The sequence below is a fragment of the Bos indicus genome, chromosome 14 (genome assembly GCF_029378745.1).
Source record: "Bos indicus isolate NIAB-ARS_2022 breed Sahiwal x Tharparkar chromosome 14, NIAB-ARS_B.indTharparkar_mat_pri_1.0, whole genome shotgun sequence".
NCBI classification, from domain to species: domain Eukaryota; kingdom Metazoa; phylum Chordata; class Mammalia; order Artiodactyla; family Bovidae; genus Bos; species Bos indicus.
Genome location: NC_091773.1, coordinates 58,213,344 through 58,227,612, shown reverse-complemented (window position 1 = coordinate 58,227,612; position 14,269 = coordinate 58,213,344). Strand labels below are relative to the sequence as shown.

At 36.6% G+C, this 14,269-nt stretch overlaps 1 protein-coding gene across 9 annotated transcripts in view; it reads left to right on the top strand.

Annotated features, from left to right (window-relative positions):
• OXR1 (oxidation resistance 1) overlaps positions 1-14,269 on the top strand; it is a 557,562-nt gene that overhangs the window by 464,315 nt on the left and 78,978 nt on the right. The window contains exon 1 of one of the 9 annotated variants that reach the window (XM_070803079.1): positions 13,305-13,356. The exons of the other annotated variants lie outside the window; for them this stretch is intronic. Coding sequence (XP_070659180.1) covers positions 13,320-13,356 — 37 coding nt within the window. The 5' untranslated portion in view covers positions 13,305-13,319. Of the gene's footprint in view, positions 1-13,304; positions 13,357-14,269 lie in introns of those variants that run through there. 9 annotated transcript variants of the gene reach the window in all.

The following is a 14,269-nucleotide window of genomic DNA, read 5'->3' as shown; positions in this document are numbered from 1 at the left end:
TTTGATGTTAAAGTTAAAACAATTTAGGTAAAGGATAAGATGGATTGTCATTGAAATTTCTTTAGAGTCAGAAAAATATTAAATGACTGAGCTGAAAATACAAACTCCAAGGAAGGTGTAAGAAAACTTTGATACATTTCGGGTTGGAAATTGAGATGCAGATTGTCTGAAAGAGTTAGATAATAGTTTAACTTGAACCCAGGAAAAACCAAGTGCCTGTAAAGGATTTGTAGTACCAATTGTTAGAAAGTGGAGTCACTCAGTCGTACCCGACTCTTTGGTACCCCATGGACTGTAGCCTACCAGGCTCCTCCGTCCATGGGATTTTCCAGGCAAGACTGCTGGAGTGGGCTGCCATTTCCTTCTCCAGGGGTTCTTCCCAACCCAGGTATCGAACCCAGGTCTCCTGCATTGCAGACAGGCACTTTACCATCTGAACCACCAAGGAAGCCCAGTTGTTAGGGTAACTGTTAATTAAGAGTACTGGTCAGTCACGGAAGAAGATAATCCTAGATGTCTGCAGTCTTAGTCTCATTTCCTAAGGTGGGAGGTGGGGAAAGAATCTTTTCTAGATAAACAGCCTCAGTCTGCTCTGATAGTAACTTTGATGAAGTTTGAAGTCATAACAGTGTTCCCTGATTCCATTGGTTCTCAAGAGTAGATTTGCCCATTTTAGAATTGCTGCTCATCTCACAGGATGGCTGAACGCAAGACTTATCTGTGTTTTTGGACAGAACTGCCTCTTGAGTATTTCAGGCTACAATAAAGCAGTAAGTCTCAAACTTTAGTGTGCCTCAGCATCACCCAAAGGCTTGTTGAAAATGTTGGACCCCTCCTCTAGAGTTTCTGATTCAATACTTCTGAGCTAGACCCCATAGTTTGCATTTCCAGCAACAACTCATCTAATGCTGATGCTGCTAATTTGGGGACCACACTTTGAGAATCACTGCTTTTTTTAGTGGGTACATTAAGATTTGTTCATGTTAAGGTCAGAAGTAAATATAGAAATGATGAAATTTGTTAAATACCTAGTATTTTGTATTAAGATTAGGAATAATTAGTGTATTTGGTCTTTAAAATATTTGTTATATTTCAGAGAATTAGGCCTATTAGAGTGCATGTAAATTAGTCTAAGAATTTAATTGAAAATGAATACCAAAGAGAACTTTTCATTATATTTAAAACTTTATTGTAATGTATTTACTAAAGAGTTTAGAAAGATTTTCTTGTTATAGAGGCAATTAAAGTGTTTACAATAAAATATAGTAGATTTATAAGTGCCTTTTAGTATAGATGAGAGAATGTAATTACTCTAGTTTATAAATGGGATTATTTAAGGATATCTAGTTTGTTTTCTGAGTTAACTATTGAAAGATCTTAGAAAGTGTTAAAATTTACTAGTTTTGTAAGTATAATACACTGACATAGTTGAAGACTTAAGGGAAAACTGGATTTTTATATTTGCACTTCAGTAAATCAAAGATTAATTAAAAAGTAAAGTAATTGCAAATAGTCTTCTGTGTATAAAAGTCCCAATGGCCACCAGCAAACTTATATTGAGACTCAATACATTTTGTTGAATGAATGAATGTTCATACAAAAAGGGGCATATTTTAAGGTCAGAGTAATGTATTAGGGAAAGGCCCAAAATTTGCCTTTGATTTCTAGCAATCAGTGAAAAAAGGGAAATGTGATCAGGGATAAATCACAATGTCACTAAGGTAAAGATAAAACTATTGCTTAGGTAAAAGAAACATGACTTTTCCTGATAGAATAAAGAGAAAAAAATCCTCATGCAACTCTTAACATAGCAAAAAATATCCTTATCATCTTTATAGTAAATACAGATTCTGATTTCAAAAAGCTGTTTTTTTAATACCATTACTTAATGTAGTTCAATGGTATAACAACAAAATGCAAGGCTGTAAAAAACAATTCCATATAGGGCCAAAATGATTAATTTATATATGCAGTTATCTGATGGTTTGTCTTAACTGAGAGGTGGGTACTAGATTCTAAACTTTGGTAAAACTAATGCGTGCTAACTATGAAGTCATACATAACAAAAATTAAAGTTTAAAAGCTACCTCTAATCCAATATCTAGTGATATTACTAATTTTAGGGTAGATGTTATTGTTCAGATCTATTTTATGTATGTGTGTGTGTTAGTTGCTCAGTCATGTCCGACTCTTTGCGACCCCATGGATTGTAGCCTGTCAGGCTCCTCTGTCCATGGAATTCTCTAGGCAAGAATACTGGAGTGGGTTGCTATTTCCTTCTCCAGTTTTATGTATATTTATGTATAAAATGATGAGTGGATGATTAGAAAGTAAGAGTGACTAAAAGATAATATTTGTTTGCCTTAAGCAAGTATTTCCTAGTGTGTCTAAAGTTAAGCAGAATTTGCAAAAATATTAAGAGGTTGGTATTATTACATTCTCGTTTCAGTTTTAGGTGGGGTTTGTTTAACTCTTAGGTGATTTGAACGTTTCATCTCCTGTATTTCTTCTCTCCACTTCCTGGTATTTATTACATTATGTTTGCAATTTCCCCCCCTATATAATTGTTCAGTACTCCCTGTTAGATCCTTTTATCATTCCTAGAGTTTTTATTTTGATACCCTTGGTATAATCTCATTCTTGTGTCTTAAGCAAGCTAGACTGTTTTCTTTTTCCGCTAGTCAGTGATTTGCTTCTTATGTATGAATTCTTGAAGAAATTTTCTTTTCCAAGCACTATAATTTAACCAGGAGCAGAAACAGGAATGACTAGATGTGTGTGCACAGGTATGTGTATGTGTAATAGCCTTTTAGGGAGTAGCCACTATATGAAATAGCCCTGGTCTTAAGATAGAAGGAAAAAAGAGCTAAGAAGTATAATGTTGGATCTTAACACTTCTGCCAAAAGACTTATGGTTTCTATTCATGTCTGACATCAGTGGGATGGTACAGTGTATTTTCTTTTCCTCCCCAGGGAGATACAAGATATTTAGTAACAGTAGTAATCTATCACAGTGACTATTAAACAATTAGTTTGACAGACGTTTGAAGATGCTAGTGTTACTGTCATGAGTGGGAAGTTGTAAAGAAGCCTATTTCTTCTGTCAGTTACTCAGTCTGCAAGCTTAATCCTTTCAAAATCTCTATTAACAGTGCTTCTCAAATTTATTGTGCATGCCAATGGGAATCAGTAGTTCTGGAGTGAAATCTGAGATTCTCTGTTCACAGTAAGCTCCCAGGTGATGCCAGTGCTGCTGATCCTTAGAACATAATTTTAAGTAGCAAGGCTGTATTAGCACTCTATATGGAAGTTCCCCAGTGGCTCAGCAGTAAAGAATCCACCTGTAGTGCAGGAGATGGGGGTTCAATTCCTGGGTTGGGACTATCCCTAGAGAAGGAAATGGCAACCCGCTCCAGTATTCTTGCCTGAGAAGTCCCATGAACAGAGGAGCCTTGTGGGCTCCAGTCCATGGGGTCACAAAAGAATCAGACACAACTAAACAACAACAGTAGCATTCTATATCATGAAGGTTTAAATCCACGCACATATGGACACCTTATCTTTGACAAAGGAGGCATGAATATACAATGGATTAAAGACAATCTCTTTAACAAGTGGTGCTGGGAAAACTGGTCAACCACTTGTAAAAGAATGAAACTAGACCACTTTCTAACACCATACACAAAAATAAACTCAAAATGGATTAAACATCTCAACGTAAGACCAGAAACTATAAAACTCCTAGAGGAGAACATAGGCAAAACACTCTCCGACATACATCACAGCAGGATCCTCTATGACCCACCTCCCAGAATATTGGAAATAAAAGCAAAAATAAACAAATGGGACCTAATTAAACTTAAAAGCTTCTGCACAACAAAGGAAACTATTAGCAAGGTGAAAAGGCAGCCTTCAGAATGGGAGAAAATTAAAAAAAAAATAAATAAAAATAAATTTAAAAAAAAAATGGGAGAAAATAATAGCAAATGAAGCAACTGACAAACAACTAATCTCAAAAATATACAAACAACTCCTACAGCTCAACTCCAGAAAAATAAATGACCCAATCAAAAAATGGGCCAAAGAACTAAATAGACATTTCTCCAAAGAAGACATACAGATGGCTAACAAACACATGAAAAGATGCTCAACATCACTCATTATCAGAGAAATGCAAATCAAAACCACTATGAGGTACCATTTCACGCCAGTCAGAATGGCTGCAATCCAAAAGTCTACAAGCAATAAATGCTGGAGAGGGTGTGGAGAAAAGGGAACTCTTCTTACACTGTCGGTGGGAATGCAAACTAGTACAGCCACCAAAGAGAACAGTGTGGAGATTCCTTAAAAAACTGGAAATAGAACTGCCTTATGATCCAGCAATCCCACTGCTGGGCATTCACACTGAGGAAACCAGAAGGGAAAGAGACATGTGTACCCCATGTTCATCGCAGCACTGTTTATAATAGCCAAGACATGGAAGCAACCTAGATGTCCATCAGCAGATGAATGGATAAGAAAGCTGTGGTACATACACAATGGAGTATTACTCAGCCATTAAAAAGAATACATTTGAATCAGTTCTAATGAGATGGATGAAACTAGAACCTATTATACAAAGTGAAGTAAGCCAGAAAGAAAAACACCAATACAGTATACTAATGCATATATATGGAATTTAGAAAGATGATAACAATAACCCTGTGTACGAGACAGCAAAAGAGACACTGATGTATAGATCAGTCTTATGGACTCTGTGGGAGAGGGAGAGGGTGGGGAGATTTGGGAGAATGGCATTGAAACGTGAAAAAAAAAAAAAAAGAAGAAGTGGGCCACACACAAAAATTCCTTGATTAGGTAGAGGAAAGGAGCATTAAAGGGGAACAGCAAATGTTTTAGAGACCAAGGGACTTGAGATGTTACCAAATAAAAAGGAAAGGTGAGCATTAAGGCATTAGTTTGGTGCTTCACAAAGAGCAAATAAAATAAAATGGAAAAAGCTCATCTGATTTTCCCCTTAGTTTGGTCTCCTTTACAGGTTTAGGGAACTGGGAAGACAGAAGCTATTGCAGTACGTTGTGGAATCTCTTGATAGAGTAAGGACAGTGAGACTAGACTCATTTCTAAAAGTTCAACTATGAAAAGAAGCAGAAAGGCTGATATCTAGAGCAGGATGGGTACAAAGTTGAAGAAAAACTGAGGGATTAAAAAAATTTTTTTTTTCTGTTTTGACTATGGATAAGGAGTCATTAGCAAGTGAAAGGTTGAAAACATAGGCATAGTTTCCTATACTACTGCACTATAGATGGAATCAGTTAATTAGAAAAGCAGTTCTCAGTGTAACTTTCTTAGTTTTGAAGATATTTTCAGAATTTAAAATCTGTTTTATCGTATGAAAATAATTGACTCCCAGCTCAATATTTTTAAATCATCAAACTTTTTATCAGTAACTACAGCCAAAATTACAATATTCAGTTATATTAGGAGTCTTTTAGTATATTAAAATGAGACTTCATACAGGATTCATCATTGGTTTTTCAGGCTTGCTTTATTCTAGTTTGCCTTTCCCATTCTATTACCAAAATGATTTTTAATTTAAAGGTCTGATACTGCTTTGTCAATTCTCTGCTTAAAAATCTCTTTGGACTTCTCAGTCTGGTAATAATAGCAAGCTAGATAATTCAGACTGTCCTGCTAAGAACAATTTAAAAAACTGGACCAATCATTGAAAAGCCTGCAATTAATAAATCCTGGAGAGTTTGTGGAGAAAAGGGAACTCCTACACTATTGGTGGAAATGTAAATTGTTACAGCTATTATGGAAAACAGTATGGAGATTCCTTAGAAAACTAAAAATAGAGTTACTTTATTATTCAGCAGTCCCACTCCTGGTAATATATCCAGAGAAAAACATGGTTCAAAAGGATACATGCACCCCATTGTTCATTGCAGCACTGTTTACAATAGTTATATATTGTGGAATACTACTCAGTCATGGAAGAGAATTAAATAATGCCATTTGCAGCCACATGGATGGACCTAGAGATTATCATACCAAGTGTAGTAAGTCAGAGAAAGCCAAATACCGTATGATATCACTTAAATGTGGAATCTAAAATATAATACAACTGAACTAATTTACGAGACAGAAACAGATTCACAGACATAGAAAACTTATGGTTACCAAAGGGAAAAGGGTGTGGGAAGGGACAAATTATGAGTTTGGGATTAGCAGATGGAAACTATGATATATAAAATAGATAAACAACAAGGTCCTACTGTATAGCCCAGGGAACCATATTCAATATTCTCTAATAAACCATAATGGAAAACAATATGTAAGGCTATGGTTTTTCCTGTGGTCATGTATGGATGTGAGAGGTGGACTGTGAAGAAGGCTGAGCGCCGAAGAATTGATGCTTTTGAATTGTGGTGTTGGAGAAGACTCTTGAGAGTCCCTTGGACTGCAAGGAGATCCAACCAGTCCATTCTGAAGGAGATCAGCCCTGGGATTTCTTTGGAAGGAATGATGCTAAAGCTGAAACTCCAGTACTTTGGCCACCTCATGCGAAGAGTTGACTCATTGGAAAAGACTCTGATGCTGGGAGGGATTGGGGGCAGGAGGAGAAGGGGATGACAGAGGATGAGATGGCTGGATGGCATCACTGACTCGATGGATGTGAGTCTGAGTGAACTCCTGGCGTGCTGCGATTCATGGGGTCGCAAAGAGTCGGACACAACTGAGCGACTGATCTGATCTGATCTAATCTATGTATAACTGAATCACTTTGCTATATATGAGAAACTAACACAACATTGTAAATCACCTATATTTCTATTTTAAATAAATAAGTGCATGCATGCTAAGTCACTTCAGTTGTGTCCCACTCTGTGTGACCCCATAGACGGCAGCCCACCAGGCTCCTCTGTCCCTGGGATTCTCTGGGCAAGAATACTGGAGTGGGTTGCCATTTCCTTCTCCACCAGTTCTGTGCTGCTGCTGCTGCTAAGTCGCTTCCGTCGTGTCCGACTCTGTGCGATCCCATAGATGGCCTCCCACCAGGCTCCCCGGTCCCTGGGATTCTCCAGGCAAAAACACTGGAGTGGGTTGCCATTTCCTTCTCCAGTGCATGAATAGCTGGGCCAAAACAAATTTTATTGAGGCTATCAGAAAACTGATTGATAGAACTAGATTAGGATCTGAGTGAGGACAGAGGCTGAAGGAAGAGCAGCTCCAATTTGGGATTGCTTTTTTCCCCAGGGGAAGTATTGATTCCAGAAGCAGCAGCTCAGAGATTAAAAGTTGCTGTTGGCAGTCTGTTAGTATGAGGGAACAGGGACACAGTACAAGACCTACCACAGTAGAGGAATGAACTACTCTCACTTAGGACCCCCAAAATGCTGTAGGAATAGAGGAAAACTCATAGGATGGTAAATTGGCTTTAAATCATCATTCCTGTAACTGCATTAATAAGATTTGGTATTGGTAGTGTCCTCAAGTGTTTGGCAGAAGCAAGCATTGATCCTGTCTAGAGAATTGCAGCTTTCTGTGTGTCAAATTCTGTCTATAGACAATTTTTCATATTTAATTTACAGTACAGAAAATATAATTAGGCACATGGTAAGATATCAGAAACAACAAGAGAATAGAAATAGACCCACAGGAACCCTGTATCTTGCAGTTATCAGATTTAAAATAGCTGTGTTGAGAATTTTGAGCTGATTGAGAGTTTTGTAGAGATTCAAACTATAAAAAAGAAAAATGGATATTCCAGAATTGAAAATAATTTTCTAATTAGGACCTTTGTGGATGAATTTAATAGCAAATCGGCCACCACAGAAGAAAGAATTAGTGAATTGAAAAATAGATCAAAGGAAAATATCCAGAATAAAGTGGGGGGGGGGGAGCTGGAAAATAAAGGCGGGAATAAGTTTAATACAAGATATAATTAGAAGTTCTAATATGTGTATATTTGAGTCCCCAAAGGAAAGGAGAGAGAGAATGAAGGCAGAAGTATTATTTAAGAGAAGAATGACTGAAAATGCCAAGAATGATGAAATTCACAGATTCAAGCATCGCTACAAACCCCAAGTGTGTGCATGCTAAGTCACTTTAGTCGTATCTAGCTATATAGCCTACCAGGTTTCTCTGTCCATGGGATTCTTCAGGCAGGAATACTGGAGTGGGTTGCCATTTCCTTCTCCAAAGCCCCAAGTGGAATCAGTACAAATCTCACCAAAGATGAAGAATTTTAAAAGCATTTAGAACAAGTAGTCAGTGCTGTAAGAATAAGATTGACAGTTATTTCTCAACAGAAACAGTGGAAACTAAACAACAGAGGAGAACACGTACCAAGTAAGAATCCATCCCCTGCAAAATTACCCAGAGTTGCGATAAAAATGGTAAATATGAGGGAAGAACCAAATGAATGTTGACTGTCTAGAAAAATAATGTCTTAAGAGTGTTTTTGAATATATATATATAATTGAAATATGCAATAAATATTGCATATAAGTCTTGGTAGGATCACACAGTTTTTAACATCCTTACATTGACCAGAAGGAAGATAAAAGTACTAGTAAATATTAGACTGAAAATTAACAATTTAGGCTATAATTTATGGTATGACCACTAACATAATTGTTTAATGTGTGTGTGTTAGTTACTCAGTCCTTTCTGACTCTCTGTGACCCCATGGACTGCAGCCTAGCAGGCTCCTCTGTCCATGGGATTCTCCGGGCAAGAATACTAGAGTGGGTTGCTATTTTCTTCCCCAGTGTTATATATCAGTTCAGTTTAGTAGCTCAGTCATGTCTGACTCTTCACGACCCCATGGACTGCAGCACACCAGGCTTCCCTGTCCATCACCAACTCCCAGAGCCTACTCAAACTCATGTCCATCAAGTCAGTGATGCCATCCAACCATCTCATCTCTCCTCCTGCCTTCAATCTTTCCCACCATCAGGATCTTTCCAGTGAATCAGTTCTTCTCATCAGGAGGCCAAAGTATTGGAGCTTCACCTTCAGCATCAGTCCTTCCAATGAAAATTTAGGACTGATTTCCTTTAGGATTGACTGGCTGGATCTCCTTGCAGTCCAAGGGACTCTCAAAAGTCTTTTCCAACACCACAGTTCAAAAGTTTCAATTCTTCGGCGCTCAGCTTTCTTTATGGTCCAGCTCTCACATCTGTACATGACTCCTGGAAAAACCATAGCTTTGACTAGACGGACCTTTGTTGGTAAAGTAACGCCTCTGCGTTTTAATATGCTGTCTAGGTAGGTCATAGCTTTTCTTCCAAGGAGCAAGCGTCTTTTAATTTCACGGCTGCAGTCACCATCTGCAGTGATTTTGGAGCCCCCCCAAAATAAAGTCTCTCACTGTTTCCATTGTTTCCCCATCTATTTGCCATGAAGTGATGGGACCGGATGCCATGTTATATATAGTAGCACATGTATATTCAACCCAAGTCCTGATTTATTCCTCACTTGCCACCCTTTCCCCTTTGGTAACCATAAGTGTGTTTTCAATATCTGTAAGTCTGTTTCTGTTTTATAAATAAGTTCATTTGTATCATTTTAAAAAAACTAGGTTCCTTCCACATATGAGTGATATGACATTTGTCTTTTTCTATATGAATGCCATCACTTAGTATAATCTCTAGGTCAATCTTTGTTGCTCAATTGGGACTTCCCTACTGGCCCTTGTGGTTAAGACTCCTGGCTTCCACTGCAGGGGGTATGGGTTTGATCCTTGGTTGGGATACTAAGATCCCACATGCCACATGGAGCAGCCAAAAAAATAAAAATAATTGTTTAAAAGTATATCAAACTTTAAGTCTAAAAATATTCTAAGAAAAGGTTCAACATAACCAGAAAGATATAACAGTTTTTATTTTGTGTGAACCTAATATCATGGTCTCAAAATATAGAAAGCAAAGTAAAGAAACGTTTGAGGAACTGAATAACCCACAATCATAGTGAGAGATTTTAACAACCTCTAGCAGTAATTTGAAGAAAGTGTGCAGAACCAAACCAATATGTATATAGAAGATTTGAACCCAGTCAGAAAATTTGATCTCAGGGATATGGAGATAGGTGTTTGTGTGTGGGTGTGTGCATGCATGTCCACACATGCACGCACACACATACATATAGCACTGCCCTTCTGTATAGAGTACACATTCTTTTCAAGCACATGTATATGGAGCATTTGCTAAATTTATACATGATTGTAAAGCAAGTTTTAATGAATTTTACAGGTTTTAACTATTTAAGAGTATTTTTTTTTATCACAGTATGGTTAGAAATCACTAACGAAAAGATGAAAATTTTTAATTGTCATAGATTAGCAAATTAAGCAATATTCTTAAAATAGCAAATGGAGAAATTAGGGTAGAAGTCATGAAATATTTTGGATGAAATTATTAAAATACAGTGTATCAAAACTTATAGAATACAGTCTAGATGGGAATTTCTTGTTTTAGATTACATACATTAAGCTTCTGCTTCTGATATGTAAAATCTAATGCCCTTGCTCTTTCCACCATACCAGATAATTGTACCTCAGGGGAAAGTATTATATATTCATTTGATATTTATGGAGCACCTTCTATATGTCATGGCTACTATTAGGGTATATTGCATGGTTTCCCACCTTGTGCAGGGTTGACATTTTGTGACAGATTGTTCTCTTGTGGGGGGACGGTTATTTGCATTTCAGCACACAGTGTTTAGCAGTGAACTGCTGAACAGTATCCTGTTGTAATAACCAAAATTGTACCTTGGTTTTCTCAGTTGTAAAATGGGAGTAAAAGTGATACCCTCTGTATAAGGTTGATGAATAGGTAAGATAGGAAATGAGTACTTAGAGCAGTACCTGGCACATGCTAGAATACTGGAGTGGGTAGCCTATCCCTTCACTAGCAGATCTTCCCAACCCAGGAGTCAAACTGGGTCTCTTGCATTGTAGGTGGATTCTTTACCAACTGAGCTATCTGGAAGCCCTGGCATATGCTAGGCACTTGATATATGTTCACTATTATTTTCATTTTCAAATCATAAATATCTATGCATTTCTAAACTGTAATACTAATAATTTTGTGAGGAAGCTAAATGGGGCCTCTCTTTTCCATACTCCCAATCCAGATTCATGTATACTGGCAACTGTCTTTAAAAGGGTAGTATAAAGTTAACAAATAGGAAACGGGGCTACGTAACCCGTGTGATCACTTTCAATTCTCAAATATTGTGATTATATTTCTGTATTGATAGAAGAGAATGATTAGTGTATTTCATTGTGCTCTGGTACTTATATTTATTAATACATGTTTTAATATTGGTTATTAAAATAATTTTAGAACTTATAATGACTTATTGCAATATATTTTATTATAATTTTAAATTATTAAAGTGAGTGCTTTCAGTTTGTTTCAAACTTTAAGCTGCAGAAGCCTGATATATTAGTTTTCTTTCTCTGAACTGCACTCCATGGTAAACTTTTGAAAATGATATTGCAGTTGCAAATTTAATTGTAATTGGTGGCTCAGACAGAGAATCTGCCTGCAATGCAGGAGACCCAGGTTTGATCCCTGGGTCAGGAAGATCCCCTGGAGAAGGGAATGGCAACCCATTCTAGTATTCTTGCCTGGATAATTCCATGGAGAGAGGAGCCTCATGGACTACAGTCCCTTGAGTCGCAAAGAATCGGACATGACTGAGTGACTAACACTTTCTTTTAGACCTTTAATGAACTCTTTTAACAGATTAAAAAATACAACTATACAAAGCAAGTCCAGACCATCATTTACTCCTGAAATCATGAAAGGATATATATTATTAGTTAAAAGTAATCTGAACTTACATTTTGCACTGCTTTTAAATTGCAAAATGAGATAGAGGAAAGGAATTAATATTTTAATGTATTTTAAAATAGCTTTAATGTTTTATCACAAAAAACAAACTTAAATATATGCTGTTTAATGGAGGAAAATTGGAATAGAGTGAAAAGAAAAAATGCTGTCTTTCCCTAAGAATTATACCATTTTTCATTCCCAGCGTAACTTTAGGAAAACATCTCTTTTTCTACAGCCAAATAGTATATAATTTTCTTCTTTGTCCACTTTTCTTTAAAAAAGAAAATGACTGTAAGAATTGTGGCAGTTCTAGATACAGTTTAAGCCGTAGCTTCAAAACATTATTTCATTCACATTTGATGCTTGCTATGTGTTAGTCTCTTTGTTAGGTACTGAGGAGTCATTGTGGAACTAAGTAGGGTGTTTTATAGGTTACAGTTTAGTGGAAGAGATTTAAAAAGAAACTTAAAACTGTGCCAGATACTGTGAAGGAAACAAAGACCCTATATGACTAGTAGTAGAGATCTGCCTTAACCTGGGTGATCAGAAAGGTGACAGCCTTTTTAAGTACTGTAGAGCAAATTGGGTTTTTTTGAGATGTGAACTTTATTTTTATCATTGTTAATGCTTCATTAGAACCATTCACCTAACTGAGCTAATTAGATACGTATAAACAAACTCTAGAATAGTCAAAATATCAATTAAGATTGGATGGAGGGAGAACAAAGGAAGATATTTTGTAAATTCCTTAGGCTTAGGTAGAGCTAATTTTTCTTTGAGAATTACTGTTTTAATCTTGTAAAAATTGAGCATAACTATAACATCTTGTTATGTTTATGATCTTATTCAGTTTTGAGTTTATTAGTTTTTTAGAGATTGATTTTATTTAAAATTGTTTAGATAGGAGTGATATTTTATCAGTTCTGTGCAATCTTTGTTACATGAAGTACAGATGAGAAAGCTAACACTAATACAGAATTTAAAACAGATACTATAAACTTGGTGGTAATGATGTGTTCAAATGAAATATCTTGATAATCAAGTGACAAATAGTTTGCACTCTATCTGAAATGGTGTGCATAAAAAGTATGTTTATATATGAAAGCATATCTTAATCTACTTCATGGTATGTATAAAGAATACAGTATTTTAATATAACTCCATAGTGAAGATTTTATCTTTAACTATGATTGTATTAGAACTAGAGATGTTTTCCTCTGTGAAGATTAATGTTACATGCTTCAAACTTGGTTTGGTTAATAATAATAAACTTCAAATATACTTTATTATAATAGGACTAGATGTGTTGAAAGATATTTAATTTACTTTTTAATAACCTAATTTACTTTTAATAAATTAATAAATTTTAAGTCCTTAATTTGCTTTTTAATAACTTCCTTTCAGCTGACAGTTGCGTTTCTTCGATTTATTTTTTTAATTGGAGGATAATTGCTTTACAATATTGTGATGATTTCTGCCATACATCAGCATGAATCAGCCATAGGTATACATATGTTCCCTCCCTCTTAAACCTTTCTCCCACCTCCCACCACATCCTACCCCTCTGGGTTGTCAGAGAGCACACAGTTGAGCTCCCTGCATCATACAGCAAATTGCCAGTGGCTATCTGTTTACATGTGCTAACATGTATCTTAGTCTCTCAATTAATCTACTTTCTTTGCTACTCTCTCAATTCATCCCACCCTCTCCTTTCCCCACTGTGTCACAAGTCTGTTCTCTGTGTCTGAGTCTTTATTGTTGTTCTATTGCTAAGTCCCGTCCCAACTCTTTGCAACTCCATAAACTGCAGCACACCAGGCTTCCCTGTCCTTCCCTATCTCCCAGAGTTTGCTCAAACTCATGTCCATTGAATCAATGATGCCATCCAACCATCTCATCCTCTGTTACTCCCTTCTGCTGCCATCAGTCTTTCCCAGCATCAGAGTCTTTTCCAGTTTGTCAGCTTTTCACATCAAGTGACCAAAGATTGGAGCTTCAGCTTCAGCACCAGTCCTTCCAGTGAATATTTAGGGTTGATTTCCTTTAGGATTGACTGGTTTGATCTCCTTACTGTCCAAAGGACTCTCATGAGTCCTCTCCAGCACCACAGTTTGAAAGCATCCATTTTTTCCACACTCAGCCTTCCTTATGGTCCAATTCTCACATCCATACATGACTACTGGAAAAACCATAGCTTTAACTGTATGGACCTTTGTCAGCAAAGTTGGTTTCTCTGCTTTTTAATATGCTGTCTAGGTTTGTCATAGCTTTCCTTCTAAGGAATAAGTGTCTTTTAATTTCATGGCTGCAGTCACCATCCTCGGTGATTTTGGAGCCCAAGAAAATAAAATCTGTCACTGCTTCCACTTTATCTATTTGCTATGAAGTGACAGGACCAGATGCCGTGATCTTAGTTT